The following is a 27927-nucleotide window of genomic DNA, read 5'->3' on the forward strand; positions in this document are numbered from 1 at the left end:
AGATAAGGGCACACAAGCATTTATGTGTTACCAAATACAGAAAAAAAATGAGAAAATCATGAAGTAATAAAAAGAACCAATTCTTGAAAGTGATATAGCATGTTAGCACAAGAACGATATCAATCCTTCACTTCAGACGTAACTGCATTAATTTGTCACACATTGGTTTTGAAAATAGTTTCTAGCATGGACCCATATCCTTTTCCATATTGGTAACAATTAATCCGTAGAAAGGCATTTCTATTATTCCCACTAAGAAGTCCATATTGTTTTCTTTGACAAATGTATGTTTTCAGTGACTAACCTAAATGACAGCATGTCACGGACTTTGGGAGCACTTGGCATATTCATAAACAAGGAGTTTGCAAAGAAAGTAATTCGGCGGCGAGCCTCCAAGTTCTGAGGCACATTTATTGCAGATTCCTTGACAGTCAATAGCAAATGAAGCCTAACAACCTGTGGAGAAACATAAGAGATAGTAAGACAGAAATCCTAGATAAAATATCTAACATTTTTTAATGAAAAATGTGAATGCAAACCTTCTCCCTCCAAGATTTGTCCTCCAGCAGCTTGATGTTAAGCCTTTCAAACCTTTGCTCCATCCTAGCAACTTGACCAGGGGGAGCACTTTCCAAGCTTCTAATAGGGCATGGCAAAAGCAACAGCATACAGGAGTCATGAAGGTTAATTCTGAAGTTAAAAACAACTTTTTAACGTCTCCACTAAGTAAATGCTTCTCACTACTTACTCATGGCCACCGTCCATAATATCCTTTGTGAGAATCTCCATAATATCCTGGAAGACATTGATTATTTGAGGCTCGGACAAATTCTCACCTTCAGCTTGCTGTCAATGTACAAACATAGGTCATATGGAACTTAGAATTGACAAGTAGAATATTAACTTATGAAGTGTTCAACAATTAAAACAACAGGGAAATATAAGCGAAGCATATTACCAAGAGCTTTAGAAATTTCTCCAACTTGTCACTGAGTTGAGGCAGCTCGCTCATCTTAAACTTACTCAAAAAACTCTTATGGGCTATACTATTATCTACTTCATCACATATATTCTGTACAATTCTGATTCACAAGAAAAATCTAACCATCATGAGTCTCTTACAAAAGGAGGTTGGAAGATGGAGCACAGGGAAGGGGTTGTCAAAGAATAATTATATAGTTTATCAAAATACAATTCAAGCTGGTAATATGAATATTTCTAACTTACATCCTATCCTCATTATCATCCAGAAGGTCAAGTAAAATATCTTTGACTGTCTCGTAGCATTCAGTAACTGCAGAACGCATATAATCATCCGCCTTAATCTTTTTAAACAACTCATCATCTTCCTTCCCTTTAAAATCCTTTGCCATGTCTAGGGCTATAGGAATCTATTAAGTGAACAAAAAAAAAAAAAAAAGTGTGTAAAAAACAAAACTTGTGTTCAGTATAAAACATAATACAACAGACCATGCAAAGAATATACCTTACTAGCAAGCAGAAAAGGAGGCCACTGGACAACAGAGACCTTATTCGAAGAATATGGAACAAGCAACAGGTCTCTGTCCCTGGATGATCACAATTCAAATGAAATAGTTAGAGATATAAAAATGATGCATCAGATAAAAAATGAATTCATGGGAAAGCAACAGTCAGAACCTATTGCTGATTAGGTCTTCCATTCGCATAGAATGTATGAACTCATTCCACACCTGACAAAAATTGGCAATGTTCTTCCGTTCAAGCTCCTCATCCTGCCACCGATAAGTGTATGATATAGCCAAAGAAAACAAAGATGTAAAGATCAAGGTCAACCATGAAAAACTTGATAAGAACACCAATACAAATTTCCTGATCAAGTATGTGGTATGAAAGTTGCCTTCATTTGATACAAAAAACAAATGTTTTTTTCAAACCAAATTCAGTGGAAATTTCAAAGGCTAAAGAGCTCTCTTCAAACATTATGTGATTGATTAAAGTTGAAAGTACCATGTCTTTCCTTTTGGTGTCCTTGCTTTCTAATGGCATAAGCCGACGACTGAAAGCTGCAGGTACAGCTTCAAATCTGGACCGTAACATCCCGAGTGTCCGTATCTAACAAGCATCCGAATGGATTAAGAAATCATCAAGAAGAGAACCATTATTACCAACACAAGTAAAATCTTAAACCAACAATATCACAACTTAGGGAATTGCTAGCCACATCTGTACTATATCCCAAAAAGATCAATCTCAATTAGAACTCCCTAAAGTAACTTATAAGTCCAGTTTGACCTAGTACACAACCAATATAGGAATTTGCAAATGCTCCTACAACATCTTTGCATTCCAATCTAATCTAGTCCAATTTGAGGTATCACAAACAAACTATAAAAAAAATTCATCTCCCACCCCACCCTCAAAAGAAAGAATCATATATCAATTGTGTTTTTACAGGACTATTACTGTCAAATACTGCTAACTATCACTTCCCCAACAGTTTGTGCAAAATTCTGCCACTAACCTCACCCAAATGGCTGAAGGCTCCACGAATTCCACCAAATAGAGTAGAAAATATGGCATACCATATTTGTGTGTCCATAAAATAGACCTATATACCAACAAAACATAGCTTAAGGGTGTATGCAGCATTATAGTATAAATAATACAAAATCCAGCATAATAACTTAAATTTGTCTCAACAAGAGTTGTCTGAGATCTTACTAGGACAATTGGAGCCCATATCGCAATAACAACGCCAATATTATGTGTTACTACAGCAGTTTACAATCACAACTTAGTACAGGGTACAACCGCAAATAAAAAGAAATGAGAAGTGCAATCAGAAGGTTGTTATATTACCATTTGGAAAGAACTCATGCCACTGATAGTTATCCATAGGAATCTCCATAATCAACTTTGTTGGCCCAACTAGTGGCAGTATCTATTAACAGAGCATATAAATAGAGGTTAAAAACCTGACTTTCACATATTCTCAAAGAAACAAATAGTTTCCGCAAAACAAAACAGCATTAAAGAAAAAAAATAATCTTTTTTTTTTTTTAAGAAAAAAATAATCTTAGCAATACACAACAGAGAATCTAATAATTATTTTTTTTATTTTTTATTTTTATAAGTAAATCAAGTCTTATTGAAAGCGTAAGGCGTCGTTAAATACACCGGGAGTATACAAAAGGAAACACCTAACTAGGAAGAGAAAAACGAGCAAAGAAATCGACAAAACTAAGCGACAAAGAGGACAAAAAAGCCATTGTCCAAAGATACAAAGTATGAAGAAACAAAGCTAAAGTATCCTCCATGGAACTCGATGTCCTCGAAACACCTAAGATTTCTTTCATTCCACACATACCAAAAAATGCACATTGACACCGTCTTCCAAATCGCAAAATTCCTCGGCCTTCCTAAATTCTACTAACAGGCAAACAAGTCGATAGTTCTTCTAGGCATAACCCAAGACAGACCAAATCGAGTGAAAAGATAATTGCACAGAGTGGAAGCCACATCCCAGTGAAGAAGAAGGTGGTCTACTGATTCCTCATTTCTCTTGCACAAGCAGCATATATCCACTATGACAACATGCATCTTCCTGAAATTATCTACTATAAGAATCTTGCTTAGGGCTGCCGACCACGCAAAAAAAGCCGCCTTCGAAGGAGCCTGAATCTGCCACACACTCTTCCAAGGGAAGCAACTACCTTTCGAGCAAGCCAGGGAGCTAAAGATGAACTTGACCTTGAACAAGCCTCTCTTTGAAGAGACTCACCAAAGCCTATCTGCACAACCTCTGCTCATAATAGCTGAGTGAAACACCTGGAAGAAGGAAGCAAAGACATCCACTTCCCAATCATGCTCTTCTCTAACAAAGCTCACGTTCCACTAAGTAGAACCGCCTAAAATCTCCATATTATTTACAATTGAGGCATCCTTCACACAAGCAATACCAAAGAGAATAGGAAACACTACCTTAAGAACCGTATTTCCGCACCATAAATCATGCCAAAATTTTGTCATCCCCCACCTCAAACATAACAAACCCAGAAAAAGTGTCCCACCCTTTCCTAATGTTCTTCCACAATCCCACTCTAAATGCACCTACAGGCGGAAGGGAGCACCACCCACCCCACAAACTGCCAAACTTGGAGTCCACCGCAACTCTCCACCAAGCATCTCTCTCACTCCCAAACCGCCACAACCATTTACCTATCAGAGCGTGGTTGAAGGATTAGTAAAGCCAACTGATTTTTAATGTTTGAACCTAATACCCAGCCCCACCTCTGAAATTGGGGTACAAACCTTAGACTAACTCACCAAGTGATAGTTGAATTCTTCACCAATCCCACCCCACAGAAAATCCCGTTGTAGCTTCTTAACGCGAGCAGCAACACTCCTCGGGGCTAGGAGGGGGAATAAAGACAAGGAATACGTAGGTAAATTGGCGAGGGTGTTCTTAATAAGGATGACTCTACCACTCTTGGAGAGGTATAACCTTTTCCAACTGGCCAATCGATGCTCTATCTTCTTGATTACATCGTCCCAAATATGACTGGCCATTGATTCTTATAGTAGTAGCTGCATAAATTCAGCATTTCAGCATCCTGTTGCCAACAGGAAGTAAAGGAACTGCTTTCTTACACGTACATATATAACTTCTCTTCTTTCTTAATTAAAACAAATCCAAGAGGAATCAGGCTTTAGAATCTTCTCATGAACATTAATAATAATAAAAAAATAAAAATAAAAATAAAATAAAAATAATAAAAAATAATAAAAACAAAAACAAAAACAAAAACAAAAAAAAAAAAAGAAGAAAAGAAAAAAATGAAAAACAAAGGACTTGCAAATTGGTATAGGCTCTATATCAATTTGCAGAAACCACACATTTCCAGTCTATGTTAACTTTTAAATGGAAACCAATTAAAACAAATTACAAAAACATTACCATTTTATTTTTTTTCTTTATGTGTGTACGGCAGTAGATCCTTATTCGAAGAAAATGGCAGTCGAAAAAATTTGAAATGAAAAAAATTATATAAATCGGCCTAGAGAAATTATACCTGATTTGCCCATGATAGCATTAGCTTTTTGAGTGGCAGATAAAAGAAAAAAGAAACAGAATTTTTGGAAAGACACTCTATTCCTATTTGCATATGAGGACATAATATGCCAAGTCCTGTCTTTCTCTATAGACATAACACTTGCTCTCTCAATAATCCTTAGGACTAGAAGTCATTTGGTGTTGTTTGCATATCTTGCCCCTAGTTTGCCGATTATAGTATTAATTTATTTATTTTTATAAGGAATTCATTTCATTGAAAAGCGCAGAGGGATACAACCCTAGTACACAAGCTATATACAAAGATAGTCCCCATTAAAGGTCACAAGAAGAATAAAAATCCAAAAATTCAGAAAAGTTAGAAAATAGTATTATGTGTTTCTGATGCTAATGATGACAAATTAGGTAAACTAGCTTAATTTGTATTTTAATTATGGGCTTCAACCCCATCATCCCTGATAAATTTATTGCATGCTCTCTTGCTAAGTTAGTAGAAAAATAGTATATGATATCCTTTGCAGTTTGAATATGATTGATCCATGACACCCTGTCAAAATAGTTCAATGATGTCCACAATTCATTATGTCGTCCATGTTGATGAGATGTGTTATTTCATATTGAGTAGTGCTACACTTGCTAAATTTTTTTTCCAAAAGGTAATTCTCAAATGATGTGTCAATCATGGATAAGATCTACTATTTTGGAAAATGAGTCACCATCTCATGGGATAATTACACAACATTTGGAAACCAATTTTGGGGAATACCCTTAACAACAAAAAGTAGGTGGTTCCTTGGGGGGGTCCTTGGCAACCCCAAATTTTTTTACCAACCCTATAAAAATACTAGAACAAAATTATTTTCTATCTTAGGGTCCCGACAAAGATTTTTTTTTTTTTTTTTTGATAAGTAATAAAGGTTTTATTTAAAAAGCGTAAGGTGCCCATAAGAATACATGAAGTATACACAGAAACAACCAAAGCAGCCTACAACAAGAAAGAAAACCCAATCCTCAAAAACCCACCAACCCTCAAAAACCCCATTCCACAAACCCAAAACCTTCGGGAAACCCCAGCCCTACACCATGTGAGCCTTGTCTTTCCTAAGCCGAGATGACACGCTAGAATCACCGTAGTTGATAGAGCTTCCAAGATTCAAAACTTCCCTCCTACCTTTGGTCTTAGGACGCGCTGCCTTAACTCCCTGATGGTAGTCCTCTTCAATGGCTTTCAAAATCACCAAGGACAGATCCAAATCCTCAACACTATCCAACTTCCAATCCAAGGTCAAATCGGAAGGTAAAACACCCAGAGGGTAAGGGGAGTCACCATCCTCCCCATCCCATACCTCATCGCCCTGCTCCCGCACAACCACCTTCACAGACGGACCAAAACCTCTTTGCCACTTTTACGATTGGGTCAAACTATTCACCCTGAAATCCAATACCTAATGGCGGTATGAGAACCCAGAGGCGATGCACATTCCTTAACAGCTGGAGTAACTTGCACCACCGGGCTCGGATTGAAAAATCTCTGGCGAAGGAAACCCCTCATTAGAGAGGAAGATTTACCCATATCTTTCACAAAAATTGCTACTTTCTCGGTTGGATCACTGATAGGTGGAAGCAGAGAAAGAGACCCTGGCAGTTGTGCAATTGGCCTCAAAGCTTCCATAGAATTGGCAAAAAACTTCTCCATATAAACTATTCTAGCTTCCCTAGCCTTTCGATAATAATTCTGGAATGTCTTAAGAGTTCGGAAACGCAGGAGAAGAGGAATGCAACCTCTTACCCAACTTAGTCGCCCCAGAAACAGACTGAGAGGAGGTGATGCAAGACTGACGAGAAGAGGAGACTTGCAGAGGCCGCCCGTCGGAGGACTAAAGAAACGAACAAGCAGCGATCGAAGAAGAGGTATCCAAAGATAAAGACCCAAAAACATTACTTACCTTAGACCTGGTAGAAGCAACCAGAGGCGCCGAAGACAGCACCACTGGTGACCGTGGAGGGGGGGAGAACCTAAAGAGAGAGTCCCCGGAGATAAATAGGCAAGCAACCAACGACATCTCAGGCTGAGCAAGAACGGAATCGGATTCCAAATCGGACGACAAACCCAAAATACCAGTATCAGAGACCACTGAAGACGACCCAAGGCCTGCAAAAAATTTCTTCACCAAGGCCTTAGTCCTAGCCCGGTTGCCACGCTTGAGCTTCAGACAGAGCCCAGCCCACTTGAACCCGAAAGCTACAACCTGGTCCAAAGCAACCCAAAGCCACTTTAGAAGCTTCTTCCACGAACGAGAAAGCCCTAACTTCTTCTTCCTAGCCTCGCCGCCACCATGGAAGCAGACTGGATTCCTCTTCATCTCCGTCAACCCGTGCAGTTGCTCCTCCAAAGCATAGCAATTCGCCGAAGTAGATCCAACACATGTAGCTCTGACTCTGAAGCTCGCAGCCCAGGATGCTTGACATGAGAAACAGCTTCCCCCAGAACTACTCCTGCAAAAGATGGAGAAACCCCACCCAGACGATTGGATGAGACACCCCCTTCTTTAACCCCTATGATGTAGACGCCTTAGAAACCAACGACCAAGCCTTTGATCTAAGAAAAGTAAGCATCTTCCGCAACTCACACAACCCAAGACCAGCCCAATCCTTCATGGCCTTCAGGGAGCCAAATAACCCATTTTCGACCACCCTCAGCGTAGGCAACCACCTCAAGGTAACGACCGGCCTTATTACCACCCCCACTAACAATCAATGCTTTCACATCTTCACGGTAGGACTTTACAAAGTCCTTCTTCATTGGTTCTTTCAACGCCTCCTCTGCAGTGGTCAACAACAACTCAAAACACTGGAGACCCAGAAAAATATACCCACAAAACCCCTTCCTCCTTTCCTCCAAGCGAATCTCAGACACCTCAGTCTTCACCGAAAAGTAGAAAGCTCTGGCTTCCACGGAGAATCGACGCTCCATCTCTAGTTTACTAAAAGGCCTATAAAAGAAACATCACAGAGACATACCCGCGAAACAGCTTGTCGGAGAAGACGAAAGAAAACTGACCCATAAAAGCTCCAACCCGTTGGTGTAGACAAAGAAAACTGACCACAAAATAGCTTCGATGGAAGCACCGCTGGACACCAAGTGCCGAAAAGGCTGAAAGAAGCAAAGCCCTTGCGTGATGCGCCTCCACGCGCCACCGCTAGGGTGAAGAGAGAAAGAGAGGCGAGGGGTGAGGTGAGAGAGAGAACAAACGTTCTTTTCTCTTATCAAAGGAGCGATTTACCGGATAAGAAATCTTCAATGGTTGATTCCCACACTACAAATTATGCCAAACCTCCAAAGATAATTTTTCACACCCCAAAGTTGATTTTTGAACCGATTTGAACAACTTTTTAGCTCAACAATGTCAAGAACTCTCAAATCTCTCTCAATCTCTATAGCGGATCATTGTGTCCTTTGGCCATGGATGCCGTGAAGATTAGGGGAATTGAAGGTTGCGTAGGTGAGAAGTGAAAATGAAGGAACATGATGCCAAAAAAAAATAGAGAGTTTCAGTAGCTGGAGCGTGGGTTTGAGGAAGAAGACAGAGAAATTAGGGATTAGATTGAATAAGGGAAGAAGAGGAGTGCGATTGTAAAGGGTCTTGGCAAGAGGTGGGCAACTAGTGTGAAAGTTGAGGTTTGGATGGTGAGGATTGACTTAGGGAAATCTAATGATGAGGAAAGAATAATGTGTTGGGGAAAAAGAGATCGTAAGTAGTACTTAATGTGGTAGAAACGTAAAGGCTTGTCTTGAGAAAATGAATGGGTTGAGAAGGTGTAGTTGGTAATCAATAGAATAATAAATAAATAATAATAATAATAAAAAGTACATGTGGGGCTGAAATGGTCTTCAACAATGACTAGAGCGGAGTGGACCAAGTTTTTTGAGTATTTGAAATTGAATGGTGGAAGTGAATCTTGGCTATTACATATGGGTCTAATTTGGTGGTTTATGTTTACAGGTAAGTTCATGGTAGCTTAATCATTATTATTATCTTTTATTTTCAATTAGATGGTTAACTTTACAAATGTGTATTGTTATTCTTGACTAAATGTTCAAATTTTATCCTTTAATACAAAATTTAGATAAATATAGTTAATCATAAAATCTTTACAATTAACATATAACTTCATGAAATGTAATGTAATTAAAGAATGTTTAAATATAATACATAGTGAAATGATCAAATATTTAATTAAAAATATATATATATTTTTTAAGAATTTTATCATGAGCTATGTAACAATAGTAACTTACTACAAAACCATTTGCAAACTGATATATCAGTTCATAAATGAGGAAATGTATGTATCTATGTATCTATTTATTTATGTAAGTCCGGACCCCCCATGCAAGAAATCCTGGCTCTGCCCCTACTGGGAAGGCAAATAAAATGTTGTGGTCTCATGGCTTTGAAGTGAAGAACTATTATAAAATTCTACAAGCAAGAAAGCCTTTCCCTTTTCCTTTGAAATTATTTGGAAATGGTCAAGATTCGCCTCGTATAGCTTTCTTTATTTAAAAGACGGCTTTGGGTAGAATTCTCATAATCAACAATCTTAAAAAGCATGGTTTCACTCTAGTCAATTGGACTTGTCTATGCAAAGGACGAGAAGACCATGAATCACCTTTTCATCCATTATGAGTACACCAGTGATCTTTGATACATGGTTCTCAACTTGTTCAGAATTTCATGAACTATGCCTAGAAACATCTTAGAGCTGCTACAATGTTGGAAGAATAAAGAATCAAGGATGTGGACATTCCAAAGAAGCTATCAAGAAAGTTATTCCTTCATTCTTAATGTGGAACATGTGGAGAGAAAGAAACCCTCGCCACTTTGAGGATTGAGAGACCTCTGCACTCTTTTTAAAATCCACTTTTCTAAGATCCCTAGATTGGGTTGTAGTATTTGTTTCGTCTTTCTCCTCAAATCTTCTAGACCTTGTTAACTTTTTAGATTTTAGACTACGTTAGCGCGGTTGTATCTCTTGTATAAATTTCGTGTACAAGGGTTGTGCCTTTTTTTTTTATAGGTAATAAAAGAAATAGCATTAAAAAAGCGTAAAGGCGCCCCTAAGCATACAGGGAATATACAAGGACACCAAAACAAAAGAAAAACAAAAAACAAAGGAAGAATAACCGAAAAAACCCAAAAGACAAAAGAAAGGCTACATTAAACCCGGCTAGAACCCACACCCCTAGCATCGAAATTGATCGAACATTCTAGATTCTTGACCTCTCTTTTCCCTTTTTTCTTAGGAGCAGAGACAAAGTGATGTCCTTCATCAACTAAAGTCAAGAAATCCAAAAAATCATTCTTAGTCCCCTTGAAAGAAACCCCCATCATGCAAAAACACGACCTAGCATCTTGCACTACCCTAGGGTATACAACAACCCCTCCCTCTGGATTATCCCCCTTCGAAGATTCACTCACCTCGAAAACCCAAGAATACTGATGGTCCCTCCATGACATATCAAGTAAAAACTGGAGAGAACACCCATACATCAAGGAGAACGACCTAGGTGGAAGCAAAACCCACCGAAAATGGGGAGGGAAACCCCCCCCCCCCCCCCCCCCCCCTCCCAATGCCAAACGAATATGAAAAAGCAGGCCCGACACCACCAGACGAGGGCTGGGCAACTGAAACCCCTTCCCCACCTAGTGCCGCCAAGGACTGGTCCACAGCGCCAATAGGAGGCTGAGAAGGAACATCCAAAGACTGCGCTATTGGAATATTGATCGCCGCCACAGCCTCAGCAATAAAAGAAGCATCCACCTGTACTACACTGCCTTTCTTCGCTTTCCAGTAATATCTCTGCACCTCCTTGAAATCCAACGGTAGGTGAGCCCCACACTCCGACATCTCCGGACAAGACAACCGAAGCTTTTCACCCAAGGCAGTCACCCCTAAAAAAGTTGCTCCGAAAGATTCAGACCTACCAACGATGCCTACTGCCTCCGGAGAAAACCCCTCAGACCTGAGAGAAGCATTCAAGGACGTAGAAGACAACTCCTCCGGGGAGAGAAAGGAGTTCTAGTGCATAGAGGGCACCAAACCTACGCTTGACAAGCACCCCATCAAGAAACCCACGTCTACCGGCATCGGACAGAGGAGCTCAGCTGCAAAAAACGACGGAACAGCAACTGAAGAGCAACCCAAGGCTACCTACTGTGAAATAGCGGCAGAAAACTTCTCCACTATGGCCACCGGAGATGAAACCTTCGGTGGAGAGGAAGAGGTGTGCACAAAAGACACCGGGAACTCAACTGACGAACAGCCCAAAGCTTTCGGTGTTGAAGAAGAACCCACGACGACCGCAAAGACACCGAGCCTAAAATTGTACCCGGACTCGAGCTCAAACTCACAGAAAATGCGTTGAAACCTTGAACCGGATCAAGACCTGACTTAGTGGTCTTTTTCAAATATGTGGATCCAGCCCTTAAATGCATCTGGCCCAACCCTAAACAACTCTTAAACAACTGGCCCTTTCCAATAAAATTATTATTTATCAAAACATTCAGCCAACTTGTCTAGAATCCATGAATACCACTAAGGTTATGCATCTATGTTAACACATATATACACATATACAAAGATATACATTTGTTTGTGTGTGTCGTGAAGTATGTGTATTATACGTGTAGGGATGAATTCGTGAAGTATGTGTATTATACGTGTAGGGATGAATCCATACATGCGTATATGTGTGCATGTAATGCCTTTGAACTTAGATTAAAGACAAAATAGAATTCCTAAGGACACTGGAATCAAGCAAAATATATTTAAGGAATATTCACCTCCACGTAGTAGCTAAATGCTAGCTTGCTGACTATCAGCATACCCCAAAACAGTGTATACCTAATCAAGGAAAATGTAACCTTGTTAATTGATAAAAAGCCACCTCCAAATCATAACAGAAATAATACGCCAGATCTTAAAGGAAGAATAAGACAAAAATGGGATAGAAAACTTCCTTTAAACTAACCCCCACAGCCCCCATCCCACTTTTTGGAGCCCTTTCTCCAAAATTATGAGTGCAAAAAAAAGGGAAAACAGAAAAGAAAGCGAAGGCCAATAAAAAGCTTCCTTCCTTACTTCAGCAGTGAGAACATGTCCTCATGCATGCCTCTTCCTACATAAAGTTTTGGCTGCAAGATGGTAACAACTGGTGAAAAACAGTCAAATTTAATAGAAAAGAAAGATTCAAAAGACAAAAAAGGAGAGAGAGACAGAGAGACAGAGAGAGAGATGTACAACAACAAGAACCCGACAAATAAGGTAAAATAACAAATGTCAGACATGCTTGCCTGAGCCCACCACATAAGAAGAGTGACAACCCGGAAGTTTGACCGCTCCACATGCCTCCGTAAAGGTGGAAGTAAAAAAATTATAGCAGCAAGTATATTGGGCATCAAATAAAGTGCAACAGCATAATTATAAAATGACTGGTTCCTCCAATCCCTAGCCCAGCTACTGAAGAATTTCACCAATCCTTTAGGGTTCTGCACAGAACTGGAATAACCAATGGGTAGAACCACAGCCCACGCAGCTGCTGCTGCAAACTTCAGAAGGTATCGTAGTATTTGGCTGAATTTCAAACTCTTCCAGGCATTCCAACTAAGAATTATATCCAGGGTAGCTGCAGAGATGATATAGAAAATAAGGGAGCATCACAAAAGCCATTCAACCACACATAATGCCGTTAAAACAGGATATAAACGCATGCATCTTACTGCTGCACTGAAAACCAATACAGCAGTTTCTAACAGGCACACAAATATAAAAAGTACCTTTCATTTCGCGAATAAGCACACAAATTCCCACCAAAACAATGGTGACATGGAGAAAAAACTTGAAATACCTTAAGATAATGCAAATACCTTGCAGAAGATTAAGAAAAGCAGAAGTAATGAAGATGCTCAAAACACTTTTGAAGACGTCTTCATCAAAAACAGCAGCAAGAGATCCAGAAGGACTCCATGCAACAATTACCATTGCCTGAAAACCAGAATTTATGTAGATGAAGTAAATTCCCCTCCGAGAAAGGTCAAAAAGTATTCATTTTCAAATATTATGGCTACCTGGAAAGCCAATATAAAAAATATCCACATTCGATCAAAACTTCTGTAAAGGTGCCAAAATGTACGGACTTCTACAAAATTTGTTTTAGGCTTCCTCTTTCCAGAAGCAGCTTGATTAGCTCTCTGCCAAAAATATAAAAAAAAAGGTCAACAATATATATATATAGGCTTAAGTTGCACCCCTCAACCTCTTCACATTAGACTAGTATTTTCTTTATCATACACACCAAATTTCTTATCAATCAGATTTCATTTACTATCCAATCCATATATTTCATGCAGTTAGTACTTCGGAAAACATAAGAACTAATATTCTGGACAATTTATAGATGAGATGGTTCTTAAACTCTTATCATTACAGTATTTAATAGACATAAAGGGTATGGGGAAACCAATGATTCGAAGGTAGGCTTGATAAAATACTGGTTTAACATTAACCAAAATTTACACCATGTGTAACTTAAACTTAACCCATACATACAAACACAAATATGCATGGGAGGGTGTGCAATTTTAAAGTTATGCTTCACACGATAGCGTCCAATTCATAGGACAATAATGATTTCCATGGTTTTCAAAAACCATTGAATAATTATCCCATAAAATACAATAATAAAATTAGAACATTGACAAATAAAAAATATTACTTAATCACAAGTTGTTAACTAAGCCAAAAAAAAAAAAAAAAAATTAAAATATTTTAAATAAAAAAGTTAAGTACCTCATTTGCAAGTTGTACATCTGAACGCCTAAAAAAATCTGCTTTGGTGTCCATTGGCCACCCTAGCCTAAAACATCTCTGAGACCTAGAGGACAAGGAAGATATTTTTTTCAGCCATTAAATATTTGAATGGAGTATAAGCAGAATTTAAAATTCATGAAACATACCAGAAGTACTCATTTAGGTCATCATAATTTCTCCATTCTGAATGGCTTGCCTTGCCTCCTTTGGTTCTCTTAACTTCCTTTTGCATCAAATAGAAGTCAAAATTCAGAATAAAACTTGTATATATGTTGCAAAAACTAATGCACGGAGAACTATGGTAGTTACCTTGAGCAAGACCTGGTAAATGGGGGTTATAACTTCCCTCAAAAAAGATTCTTCATCACGTGCTGCTGATTGATATGTAGCTCCACTAACAGGATGGACATTGCTATATAAAATCCCATAGACCTCATGGGCCATCTTACACAATTAGGAAACAAGGAATCAGTATTTAAAAAAAAAAAAAAGAGTAAAGTTATTCTGCACTTCTAAATATACAGTTGATTAAGATAAATTGGTTGGAAGACCGTAAGTAAAATTATGATGCTATTTGCAATATCCAACCAAGTCAAAACAAAAATAATTTGGGGCTCTATTTCTGGCATAACTTCATCTAATTGTAGGGTCCATAACTCCCATGATTTATGAAATGCTGAATTTCATTTGACTTGGAATTTGAATAAATAGGTTATGCTCATCACAATTTATCTTTTGCACTCTCCCTCCTCTCGCCCCTCTCTAATTCACACAACCTCCCCCTCCCAAAAAAGAAAAAAGACTAATCACAATTGGGGCTCTACATACTTGATTACGTAGCCTAAATCAACATAGTACATGCTCCATGCAACAGATGCGTAATACCAATTTTGTCGTGATACCACAATCTCTCCACTTAAAATCTCTAGCATCCTTGTCAAAAAAAAATTCATACTCTACAATATCATTAAACTACATAGCACTATCAGGTTGACTTTGATACCGTTTATCACAACTCAGAGACTCACTAACTACTTCTATGTGATTCTTAAGAGGACTAGTCACAATTGGGGCTCCCCATACCCATGCATATATAGCCACCTAAGAAATGCCTAGTGTGGGAGTCGGTTTAGTAATGCTGTCATATAGCCAAACCCACACAATCCTAATGGGATACCACTTTCTCTCTCCCTAAACATTATGATCATAATGTATTGGAGAGAGTTTTAGTAAGATCTTTTATTGGATAGAAGGAACAAGTTACTTCAGCAATTCCATGGAACCTCAATGTATTTGGCACCATAGCAGGAACCAAACTTTTATTGTTCATAATTCTCCACTCACAAATATTTATTGGTCTTTTGAGGTTTTTTTACTTGGGTTTTATTGCCTAGTTACAATCTGTTTCATTTAAGTAGCACATTAACTTTTACATGGTATTCACCTAAAAAGGGCTGTAATTTTCTCCTAGAAGGGGATTTATTTCATTAAGAATACAGCTCTTAAGTTTAGATTCACCCACTAACTTCATCTTCTACCTCCTCTTTTTTCTTTTGGGTTGGCCACGCGGGGAGGGTGGTTTATTCTTCACCACCTTCACCCGTTCCTGCTATTAAGTGGCATTTGTTGTTTTGAAACCAAAGCAATACTCTGAATCTTCCAAATAACCTTTGTTTGCCCTTGTTCAGATTGGAAACCTTTTCTTAGAAATTCTTAATTAGATTTGAAACCTTTTCTTACCAACCTTTTTCTATTGCTTGATGCGTGATGCATTTCCTATTGTATGCACAGAGCCAGTGCAAAAACAGGTTCCATTCTATCTTCTTTTATCTCTCTCATTACTCTCTACATGCTGTGTTTTAGCCTCCAACAAGAATTCCAGTCCCAAAATACAACTGAAAGCCTAAGCTTTACTTACCTATCATAGTATCCAAACCATCTACCTTCAATTAACCACAAAAACTATCTTCCTGCCATTTTGGTGCTGAACCTAAAACATTCTTGCAACAGATTTAGCATCAGAGAATATGCTTGATGTCAATCTCTTATTTATTTACTGCATAAATCTATGCATTAATGATTTTCTGCTTTATATATTCTTTTCTGAGAAAAAGAAGGATAAATGAAGTATTAAAAAAAATTCATTGGCGTAGAGATAAGCAATGGCAACAAGAATGATAGGTCTCTTAATAAATAAAGAATAATCTAAGGATTCATGTAATAATGTGGGAAACAAATCTTGATATATTGTTGAATGGAAGTTTGCTAATGGAATTAAAGAAACCATATGTTAGCATAACAGTAACTCAAGAAACTAGCACCATCTCAAAATAAGAAAAGCTCCATATTGGGTGTACTGGAATGATTTTACAAGAAACATACATTATGGAAAATATAGCAAAGGCATTCAGGCATGAATCGGACATTTGAAGCTTCACCCCATATAAGAAGATAAAGTCCAATGTAAATGAGCTCTAACTGTTGTCTGTCACAACCTTGAGGAAACCTGTAAAGTGCACACATAAATGAAATATCCTAGTGCTTGTTGAAAAATATGGCGTGCTAAAACATTTTAAGGCTTATGATCTGGACGGCAACAAAATCACTTACCTAAGATTTGGTTTACAGCGCAAATAGTTACACCATGAAGAATAATTCTTAAAAATTTTGTCCTTCAACTGCTGGACGGTGACTCTATCCAGCTGCAATAAGATTCTTATCAATCCTCAATATATAATCACATAAAATATGCAACTTATGGAATTACATGACCAAACAGAGAAATAAAACTCAAATAACAGAAAGAAATGTGAAGCAGACCACAGCATTATGATGTGCATCAGTAGGATCTTCAGTTTTCTTATTCCTTCTGTGAAAATTGGCAAGTAGCAATATTAGGTGCTCCCTCTGATTTGCTATATTCCCTTTCTTCATAACCCAAAAAGATAAAAACAACACAACATAGTAAGATAAACTGATGTTCCCCTTAAAAGCAATTCATATGATGGAATCTTAAAACTAGTAGCAGCACAATGGAATTAAAGGATCATTGCCAAAATACCAGCACAGGTATGAGATCTCAGAATTTACATGAAAGAACGTATTATACTAAGCAGTGTAGAATTCTCAAACAGTTACATAGATTACATAAGGTAATGATCATTCTATTCTCTCTCTCTCCTTATGAAGAGTAGCGTGTGAGTGTGGGGGTGGCGCGTGAGGGTCGTTGGGTAGGAGTAGATTCAGAATTTTGTTACGTTCAGGAGTGAGAAGTGTGTTATGGAGCGGTGGTGTTGTGTGGAGGCTAAGACTTTCGTTTTCACGGTGGTAGAAGGTGCTTCAGTGGTGAGATTGGAAGAAAGGAGGAAGTCATTCTCCGGGCTGGTTCTTCTTAGTGCTCAAAGCTTAGAGTGGTTGGCGTTGACAATGGAGAACTTGCAGTGGTGCCCGGAGGAGAAGGACTTTATCAGGTCTCTCAAAGAGGGGTCTAAGGTACTCATAGTCAGACGAGGTGGCAATGCAGCTGGAAGGTTTCTTGAAGTGGCAATTTATGGGGTGGGTGGTCGGAGAGGTATTATCTTCATTCCAGAAGGTCGTGATGGGAGGGGCTGGAGGAGTTTCGTCCTTGAATTGGATAAAATCAGTGCATTCCTAAAAGTTCCGCTTAGGTTCGGAATGGGCCGTCATGCTACAGTTATAGAGAAGTCAAGGAGGAATGGTGATGGTGCCATTGGAGGGTATGATCAAGGTGATCATTCTAGAACTATCAACAAAGATGATGTGCCTTCCTTTGCAACAGTTCTGCGTTTAGGACCCGGCCGTTTGGAGGAGGAGAGGTCGCAGTCTCAACCAGCGATTCCTCTGGCTGAGGACAAGGGTGACCACCCGGAGAAGCAGAAGCTGCCGGTAGCGATTTCGAGTGGTTCTGAAAAAGCGATTTTTCAAACGAACCCGGGGGGTAAAGACCACTGTTACCATTGTGGCTCTGATTTTACGAAGGCCAAGATGGTCTCTACTGCTCGTGACAAGACCGGTTGCGTCCATGGCAAGACTTCCGCAGGAAATCAGCTGACAGGAGAGCTGAACTGGTTTTCCTCTCTTTTGACCTGGAAAAGCCAGCTGGAGAAGTTGAAGGCTGATGTGGACCAAGCTTACAGCAGGGTGTGTGATGGGCTTCTTGAGCTTGGGCCTGGCCTAAGGCCCAAGATTAATGGGCGGAAGAGGAAGAATAAACCCAAGAAGAAGAGGAGGCTTCGTTGGATTCAGAAGGTTCCGAAGCCCATTGCCTTAGACCTGAAAGATCGGGCTCTGTCTCCCGAGGAGGATAGGTCGCCGGCGAAGGGATTAGTGGGCTCAGGTAATTCTCCTGCAACTCCTAAGAACTCCGGTGGGCTGGGTTTTCTTTCTTCTGATACCCATGCTCCGGGGAATCAGTGTGTCGGGCGTTCTTCTTGTCCTGAGCGGGATTCTCGGCCAGAGTCTGACGGAGAAACGTCGGAGGGAGAAAGGGGTATGATTGAGAAGTCGGGTCTGGCTCCAAAGTTTCCAGAGGCTGCCGGAGATCCTGTCCCTGTTGTCCCTGTTCCAGTTAGACCCTCGGTACTGAGCTCGGGGACTGTTTTGTCCATTCCGGTTCTGGAGATCTCTCCCACAGACCCGGTTGATTCTGCCAAACCCATTAAGGATTCTCTTGATATGCTGACTGTGTGGGCTGGTTCGGGCTCTCCGGACTCTCTGGTCTCTGCAGGTCTCTCTCCACTTGATTTGACTCGTAGTTCTGGTCCAGGAGTTAGGAAAGGGTCAGAACTTGCTTTACTTCCAGAGGAAGAGCCTGTACCTCTGTCTTTTATTGATAAGGTCAGGGGAGTTTCTGGTAAGAAGAATCCAGAGGGCTTTTTGAGAGAGGTTCTAGCGTATTGCCAATGGGTGGGGATTACTTGCGATGGCTTTGAAGATCAGCTTTCAGCTGTGTTCGAGGCTATCATCGTCAGTAATGATAAGAAGGAAGCGGATCCTAGCTCTAGCTTGAGCATCAAAGGTAAAAGGGAATTAAACAGATTAGCTTGTTCTGTTAATTATGACGTTCATAGTGGCAGCACCTCACGTGGTAGGTGCAAAGGAAGGGCTTATGGTGGTGTTTATGAAGCCTAAAATCCTCTCTTGGAATGTTAGAGGGTTAAACGAGGGTGCCAAGCGGTTGAAAGTCAGAAATTTATTAAGGCAATGGAAGGCTGACATTATATGCTTGCAAGAAACTAAACTGGATTTTGTGTCTAATAGTTTAGTGAGAAGTCTGTGGAGTTGTCACTTTGTTGATTGGTGCTATTTAGCTTCTCGCGGGGCCTCTGGTGGTATATTGATTATGTGGGATAGAAGGGTTGTAGAGAAGATTGAAGTGTATGTGGGTGAGTTTGTTGTTGCCTGCTCTTTCAGAAGCGTTGCTGATAATTTCTCTTGGGCTTTTGCTGGAGTCTACGGTCCTAACTTTGACTCTCTAAGAAGTTCCCTCTGGGACGAGTTGGCTGGCCTTTCTTCTTGGTGGGAGTTACCATGGTGCATCGGGGGTGATTTCAATGTCACTCGCTTTCCTGCTGAAAGATCTAGAGATGCTCGTCTTAATGCGGCTATGATGGAGTTTTCGGACTTTATCTTTGAGCAGGATCTTATGGATTTTCCTCTCGTAGGAGGGCCTTTTACGTGGTCTAATAATCAGGAGATCCCCTCTTGGTCTCGCCTTGATAGATTTCTTGTTTCTCCAGATTGGGAAGTCAAATTTCCAGGTTCTCTTCAGAAAAGGCTTCCAAGACTATGTTCTGATCATTTTCCTATTCTTCTTGATTGTGGTGGTGTTCATTGGGGTCCCAGACCGTTCAAGTTTGAGAATATGTGGCTAAAGGCTGAAGGGTTTGTGGATAGGGTGCGTTTGTGGTGGGAGTCCTATCGTTTTCAAGGTTCGCCCAGCTTCATCTTTTCTCAAAAGCTTAAGGCTTTGAAGATTGATCTCAAAAGATGGAACGAACAGGAGTTTGGTAATGTGGAATTCCGTACGAAAATGCATATGGAAGAATTGTGTGCTCTTGATTGCTTGGAGGAACAATGGGGTTTAACTCCTGAAGAAAAGGCGAGGAAAATTGGGGTTGTTAGAGATTTGGAGAATTCTATTTTGCAGGAGGAGATTAGCTGGAGACAGAAGTCTAGGGCTCTTTGGCTTAAAGAGGGTGACAAATGCACCAAATTCTTTCATCGTATAGCCAATTCGAATAGGAGATCCAATTCCATTGAGTCTCTCTCTGTCAATGGCTCTATCTCTTCTGATCAGCAGGTTATTAAGGATCATGTTGCTCAATATTATAAATCTCTTTTTGCAGAACCTCTCAGTTGGAGGCCTAGGATGGATAACCTTGTTTTTGACAGTTTGGATGTGGGTGAAGCTTATTCGTTAGAACTTCCTTTTGAGGAGAGGGAGGTCTTAGAGGTGGTTAAAGGTTTGAATCGTGATAAGGCTCCAGGTCCTGATGGGTTTACTCTTGCTTTCTACCAAGATTGTTGGGAGGTGATCAAGACCGATCTCATGGGGGTATTCCAGGACTTCCACACTCATAGTAAGTTTGTCAAAAGCATTAATGCCACTTTTTTAGCCTTAATTCCGAAGAAGATTGGGGCTATGGATCTTAAAGATTTTCGGCCTATTAGTCTTGTAAGTGGTGTCTATAAGATCATTGCTAAAGTTCTTTCTAATAGACTCAAAAAGATGGTGGCGAAGATTATTTCGAATCCCCAAAATGCTTTTGTGAAAGGGAGGCAAATTCTTGATTCTGTTCTTATAGCGAATGAGTGTTTGGATAGTCGCATCAAATCAGGTGAGCCTGGGTTACTATGTAAATTGGATATTGAGAAGGCTTATGATCATGTTAACTGGGACTTCTTATTGTATATGTTGAGAAGATGTGGCTTCGGGGAGAGATGGTGTTCATGGATAGCGCATTGTATTTCATCGGTGCGTTTCTCGGTTTTGGTGAACGGCACCCCTTCTAGTTTTTTTAGCAGCTCTCGTGGTATTAGACAAGGTGATCCTCTGTCGCCTATTTTGTTCGTCATTGTGATGGAGGCATTTAGTAAGCTGTTCTCTATTTCTGTTCAAAGGGGTTTTCTCTCTGGCTTCTCTGTGGGCTCTAGAAGCACTGGAGTGATTAATGTTTCTCACCTTTTATTCGCAGACGATACTTTAGTTTTCTGCGGGGCTAGTCCTGATCATCTTCTCTATCTTCGAATGTTATTACTGTCCTTTGAAGCTGTTTCAGGTTTGAAGATTAATTTGGACAAGTCAGTTTTGGTTGCTGTGGGTATTGTGGATAATATGGATGATTTTGCTGGCATTTTGGGTTGTGGAGTCTCGTCTCTTCCTTTAAAGTATCTTGGTCTTCCATTGGGGGCTCCTTATAAGGCTAAGTCTAGCTGGGATGAGGTAGTTGGGAAGATCGAGAGACGCCTGGCTAGCTGGAAGCGGTTGTATCTGTCGAAGGGTGGCAGAGTAACCCTGATAAAAAGCACTCTCTCTAATCTTCCGACGTACTTTCTATCTCTATTCCCTATTCCTTCCAGTGTAGCTAGTCGTATAGAGAAGTTGTATCGAGATTTCTTGTGGGGTGGCATAGGTGAAGAATTTAAATTTCATCTGGTTAATTGGTCCAAGGTTTGTTCCCCTATTTCAAGTGGTGGCTTGGGCATCAGGAATTTGAGGCTCTTCAATAAGGCTCTATTAGGGAAGTGGCTGTGGCGCTATGTCCATGAGAGAGATGCTTGGTGGAAATCAGTTGTGGATGCAAAGTTTGGACCTACTCGGGATGGTCGGTGTTCTTTAGACCCCCCTGGGTCTCACGGAGTGGGGCTTTGGAAGAATATTAGGAAGGGTTAGAGTTCGTTTCGCAACCATATCAGACTCATGTTGGGAAATGGATCTAGGATCCGTTTTTGGGATGATGTGTGGTGTGGTGAGGCGCCTCTCAAGGAAGCTTTCCCAGTTTTGTTTGATATTGCACGTGACAAGGACGCTCTTGTAGCAGACCATTTGGTTGTGGTGAGTGGGTCTTATCAGTGGGATGTTAGCTTTTTCCGAGCGGCCCATGACTGGGAGGTGGATGTTTTAGCCTCTTTTTTCTCTTTGTTGTACTCTTCCAGAGCGAATTACGATGGGGAGGATAAGCTATGGTGGTCTCCTTCTCACAAAGGGAAATTTGATGTTAGATATTTCTATAAGACTCTTGCTTGCAAAGAGTCTATTCATTTTCCTTGGAAAAGTATCTGGCGGACCAAGGTTCTTCTGAAAGTGGCTCTCTTCGCTTGGACGGCAGCGCATGGGAAGATCCTTACTTTGGACAATCTCAGGAAGAAGCGGGTCATAGTGATTGATAGATGTTGCATGTGCAAAATGAATGGGGAGTCAGTGGATCATCTTCTTCTCCATTGTGAGGTTGCTCGCGCTTTGTGGAACGCCATATTTAGTCGCTTCAGTTTGTCTTGGGTTATGCCTCTTCGGGTGGTAGATTTATTCGCTGGTTGGTGGACGGGTGGCCGCTCTCGGAGTGCAGTCGTGTGGAAGATGGTCCCTTGTTGCCTAATGTGGTGCTTATGGAGGGAACGCAATGATAGGCAGTTCGAGTACAAAGAAAGAACTACTGAGGATCTCATTTCCTTTTTCTTTCATTCTTTGTACTCTTGGTCGGCTGCGTTTCTCGCACCCTTATCGTTTAGCTTTAATGATTTCCTTGTATTGTTTTCTTCTTCCACTTAGATGCCTTTCTTGTATACTTTCTGTGTACTTGATTGCGCTTTGCGCTGTTTAATGATATTTCTCTTACTTATCAAAAAAAAAAATTCTCAAACATAAGTTCTCAGCAAAAGAAAATGTAAAACTTTTCATTTGGGTCAATGTAAACATGTATACATGAGTATATCCTAACAGACACTTACACACACTCAAACACAGACTATATGTATACACACACACCTTGAGAAACTTCTTTCACATCACATGGATTTCTATATATAACTTTTTTTATTGGCTCTATTTCATAGTTCCTTGAGGGGAAACTGATTTAGAATACCCTGGTGGGAGTGATAGTCAAAATCCCTGGAAATGTGAAAAGCAGCACATGACCTGCTAATGTGAGTGCACTTGTGAAGTTTGTGTCCCATGTTACTAAGATGTAAGAAGAGTGAGTTGTTTACATAATATAGTTAGGCACAAACCCATGGGCTTAAGCTTTTAGGTTAAGTAGTATCGCAACATGCCATATTATGGGCTCACTAAAAGACTTCCCTAGGTGTTTCTCCCCTCAACAATTGGTATCAGCGTCATGTTTAGCTTCTGCTGCTGCATATACGAGTGTCTTAGTTTTGACGTGTTTGGTTTGACTCCGGTAAAAAGAGTGTGACCCCAGCTCTTGGAGTACGTGTGACACTCTTGGTTTGTAAGTACTCACACACGAGTGGAAATTTGGGTCAATGTGGAAAAGACTCACAAGGAGGCAATTGTTGTGAGTGCACTTGTGAGGTTTGTGTCCCACATTGCTATGAATGGGGCCCAAACCCATAGGCTTAAGCTTTTGGGTTAAATGGTGTCTCAACATGCTATATTATGAACCCACTAAAAGACTACCCTATGTGCTTCTCCCCTCAACACTTGTTGTAGTGCTTAGTAGTGGAAACAACCCCTTTATTGTTACCAGATTCTCATCATGTTAAACAACGGTACTTGGTATTGGTAGCTAGCAGCCAGAAATGTGAGAACCAGATTTCAGTAATGTAGAAGTCATAAAAAAGGAAGACAGTCTAAATTAATATGATATTCAGTAGTACTGTAACAGGCTGCAAGCTTTTAAGTTAATGAGTCAAAGAATCCATAGTCTAGGAGCCCTTAAAGCCTTTTCTTGGGAAGGATGAAGTAACAGACGTGTGGTAGCTTCTGGGTATCTAGTAAACTGAAGTTTAGAGTATTAAAGAATGTATTGCGTTCCATACAAAGGTTAGAAGGGACAATTGAGAAGCAGGTCGTCAAAGGCTGAGGCCTAGACCCTTCTTAAGTGTATCTTTGAGTGTGCTGTGATCTGTGACAGCAGGCCTTAAACCAAGATTCATTTTGCTTCACTACTTTGGTCTACATCAAATGCTCCTATATGAGGATTAATAAGACAAGCAGACTGCTGTTTTTCTCGAGCAAACAATTTCCTTATTTGCCCTCTCTAAATGAATATCATTAATAAAGTTGTGGCCCAGTGATACAGGCTGTGTCTCCATCTTCAGGAGATCCAAAAACCCAGATTACAAAGTCCATTTAGCAACTTAAATTTGGTGCAGTGGAAGCCTACATAAGGCACAATGCTGAGGGTAAGGTTACCAGCCCATGCCATGTAAAAAAGTAGATATGAACTAAAATTAGAAGGGAGAGATCCAAGATACAATTTACCTGAAATCCAAAAATAGACGAAAGCCAATCAAGTATATCATTGATGGATTTGACCCTCTCCATAACCATTACTGAACTGTCCCTAGGGACACCAGTAGTTGCTTGGATTCTTGGCATTGGAAGATTATCCAGATTACGTAGAGCATGAAGCGCTGCTTTGATCTAATTATTGTTTGAAATGAAGGAAGCAAGAGAACCAAGGTGAAGGATTAATTAGAACAAATTCAATGAGCAAAAAAAACCAAGATTAACATAAGCTGCATTTTACAACCTCAGCAAGTTCCATAATTTCTGGTTTAACCCCAGCTGCATTCAGTGGAAGAATGTTATAGTGTTCATGCTGTTCCCTTCTCATCTCAACATCTTTAGCATATCTTTCTGTCTGTAATTACAAAATCAATTGAACATTATATGCTCAGTTTTGATAACAAAATTACGAGAATTCCTGTCATGATAACAAAATTATACAAATCAAACCTCAGCATCAAGTCTCCCAGAAGGTACAACTGTCTTCAGCACCTCATACAACACAGTTGCAGTCTGAAAAATCTTTGCCATCTCCTCCCTTCATCAGTTGAAAAAAGTGAATAAAAAAGAAAAGTAAGATGCATGGAATAATGTGCTTGGCAAAATATAGTTATGTGAACAGTTCAAAATCAAGCCTCACGGTCTTTTTGTATGTTCTGCATCTTTGATATTCTTCTCATAGAATCTCTGATAATACAACTGAATCTCTCCTGCATCACTTGATGCAAGGGTACAGGTTGTTTCGTCTCCTTCCTGTGACAAATAGATTCTAAAATATTAAAAATCACTTCAATTTGCCATTAGAACCTGTCAAATATGAAACAGATTTTAGTCTTCAAAATAAATTTTATCTTAAAAGTTGAGATGAGGATGCAATTATTATCTTTCAATTCAAGTTATACATTATTTGCAATTTTCCTACTAAAAATTGCACATCTCACCTTTTCGTAAAAATTAATGGTGTAAATCAGAGCAGAGATGGTATTAAGCTGAAAGCAAGAAAACAGAAAACGGAAAGATTTCCTCCTTCCTACTTTATAAACTATGCAAGAGAGATACAGCCAAGTAAGCAATAAGATGCTGAGATCAAGTATAGTAACAACAAAGCAGCTTACAATTCTTGACATAGTTTTGTTGCATAATATAATGATCAGGAGTTTGTGGGAAGTCTCTTCACCACGACATCTTCTAGCTATTAAATTAGTGGCATCATAGAATGAAGCTAAGATGGTGCTAGAATACTGGGTTTTCATGAACACCTAAAAATAAGAAGAGAGCAAATAGGAAACCAAAGAACAGAATCCTTGCAATCAATCAAACAGCCCAATGTCTTTTACTATAGCCACAGTCTCACATTAACAATTAATAACACATACCTACTTCATACACAAACATGAAATAGGAAGATTTTCATTAGAAGCTTAGTATACAAACATTGTGAACAAATAAACCAAACCATCCTCCAATGAAGGAAAGATATTTACAATAACCCATAAAAATTAACTACCCTTTCAAGTCTGTGCAACAGATACGTCTTGAATTGGCGAACACCTCGTCCATTTGAATTTGGATCCATCTTATGTGCCTTCTCAAACGCATGGAAGCGGCCTAATTGAACAAAATTATAGAAGGTTCAGAAACAAGAATACCATTGGCTACAAAAGCATCCAGAAAGCAATTATGTGCTTGTTGGAATATCCTAAATGGCGAGATCCTTGTCAGTGTCCATTAATATATATCTATGACATGATTTCTCGCTCAACTATTCCATTCACAGTTAAAAAGCATGCGATTCACATAATATGGTGCAGATTCAAATTAATTTATCATCGGAATAATACCAAATATACAAGAAACAAACAGAAAAAAAAAAAAAAAAAAAAAAAAAAAAAAAAAAACCAAAACAAAAAAAAACAAACAAACAAACAACGTGCAACCAAAGAAGCTCAAGTCCAGAATATGGTGATAAAATCTATGCATGCAAGATCTTCATTACAACAAGGTTAAGACAAAAGAAAAGCAATATATAAGACAAGCCTAAGGTAAAATTGCTCAAAGAAGACAACCAAACGGCTTGACAGAGTAGCATGCCCATGGAATAAATATCCAATTCAACTAAGCCTTATTCCCAATGTCCAAGGGGCAGCTACATGAATCCTTTGCACCCTTCCATTCTGTATGGAGCAATGTCCAACTCTTTCCCTTAGGATGCATGTTTCTTGTGACTGAGTTCTACAATGGCTGTTTACCAAGCACAGAGTCCTTTAGTAGGGATTGAGACCAGTATAGTAAGTTCAAATTAGCATGTCCAACAAAGAAATGCTCTGGTAGTGAGAAGATCACTTCTCATACTGCGGTTTTTTATTTCTTTTTGTTTTCCTTTCTTGAAATTCTTTATTTATGGTGTTCTCCATAAGATCTTGCATCTGCTCCGTCCCCCCAGTAACAGTTATTATTCCATGTCGGTCTTTTTTGTTGAAGAGTTCCCATTTTTGTCACAACAAGGTGTGAGCTGCGTCACTCATCTTTCGTTTTTGCTCATCCTGGCATTTTGAAATGCTTCTTTCTGATGTTTGGGAAAGAATTTCATGCTGTAAATTCAAAATTACACTGCATCTCCTTTGTTTCTCAGATTGTTGTATTAAGCTACGTCGCAGTTTGTGGACTCTTGGCAGCTGGTAGTACTAAACCTTGCTTTAGTCCTATATTTATCCTCAGTAAGTCAAACGTGTCATCTCCTGTGAAAAGCTTCAGTGCTTCTTCTTTTACCTTGTACAGGGGACTGATAAAATTTGAATAGGTTGAGTTGCAAAGTGTGGAGCAAGGCAATAAGATTACCACAATTACAGGCAAGTTTGTGATGTGTATTGAGTAGAACGCAGGGTAGTTTCCAATTTCTGATTCATTGTTTTCAAAATACCCTGGGATTAGCAACATATACATATATCTAAGAACAAGCAACAGAATAGAGTTGCTTCTACTAATGACGTTTAGCAGGCTGGCATTTCAGTCTGCTGGTGTCATCTTAATTCTAATCAAACTGATTTTCCAAAAAAAAAAAAAATTCTAATCAAACTGGTAAGAGTCTATCATTTTTATAATATTCTATTAAACCCCATGGTTATTTTTTCTATATCAGGGGAAAAAGAAATACCTGAAGCAATTTATGGGGAATCATCAGTATCACCTTTCATTATAATCTCATCATCATAAATGCCATTAATCAGAGTTATATTTTTGGACTTCTAAACTTGCTACTTTCAAAAGTCCTTTTTGCTGCGTAAACCAAGACCTTTATGAAGTCACCACACTTTCAGTTTACTGAATTCTTGAATTTTCTTTTAGAAAGAGAACAGTTCTAATACATACTACAGACCGGAATGGATGCTAGAAATTTATCACAATCAGAGACAAGCCAGGAAAAAGAAAAAGAATCTTTTTAGAATTACAACCTTTACCGAATTCGGGTTTTCTTTTCCTTCTCTGAAGTAATGAATTTGGTTAAAATTCA

At 39.4% G+C, this 27927-nt stretch overlaps 1 protein-coding gene across 1 annotated transcript in view; it reads right to left on the reverse strand.

Annotated features, from left to right (window-relative positions):
* Window positions 1-27927, reverse strand: part of LOC133861446 (callose synthase 7) — a 41894-nt gene that overhangs the window by 12962 nt on the left and 1005 nt on the right. Inside the window, exons 2-28 of the mRNA XM_062297238.1 lie at window positions 25924-26024; window positions 25057-25169; window positions 24867-24954; window positions 24661-24771; window positions 24390-24551; window positions 16745-16852; window positions 16535-16626; window positions 16307-16430; window positions 14234-14368; window positions 14071-14147; window positions 13904-13988; window positions 13183-13305; window positions 12982-13099; window positions 12409-12740; window positions 12197-12249; window positions 11899-11959; window positions 2842-2923; window positions 2704-2753; window positions 2504-2590; window positions 1990-2094; window positions 1660-1754; window positions 1487-1568; window positions 1228-1391; window positions 959-1082; window positions 749-846; window positions 540-639; window positions 305-456 (exon numbers count right to left, since the gene is read on the reverse strand). Of these exons, the coding sequence (XP_062153222.1) occupies window positions 305-456; window positions 540-639; window positions 749-846; window positions 959-1082; window positions 1228-1391; window positions 1487-1568; window positions 1660-1754; window positions 1990-2094; window positions 2504-2590; window positions 2704-2753; window positions 2842-2923; window positions 11899-11959; window positions 12197-12249; window positions 12409-12740; window positions 12982-13099; window positions 13183-13305; window positions 13904-13988; window positions 14071-14147; window positions 14234-14368; window positions 16307-16430; window positions 16535-16626; window positions 16745-16852; window positions 24390-24551; window positions 24661-24771; window positions 24867-24954; window positions 25057-25169; window positions 25924-26024 (3022 nt within the window). The remainder of the gene's footprint in view (window positions 1-304; window positions 457-539; window positions 640-748; window positions 847-958; window positions 1083-1227; window positions 1392-1486; window positions 1569-1659; window positions 1755-1989; window positions 2095-2503; window positions 2591-2703; window positions 2754-2841; window positions 2924-11898; window positions 11960-12196; window positions 12250-12408; window positions 12741-12981; window positions 13100-13182; window positions 13306-13903; window positions 13989-14070; window positions 14148-14233; window positions 14369-16306; window positions 16431-16534; window positions 16627-16744; window positions 16853-24389; window positions 24552-24660; window positions 24772-24866; window positions 24955-25056; window positions 25170-25923; window positions 26025-27927) is intronic.

The sequence above is a fragment of the Alnus glutinosa genome, chromosome 2 (assembly GCF_958979055.1).
Source record: "Alnus glutinosa chromosome 2, dhAlnGlut1.1, whole genome shotgun sequence".
Lineage (NCBI taxonomy): Eukaryota > Viridiplantae > Streptophyta > Magnoliopsida > Fagales > Betulaceae > Alnus > Alnus glutinosa.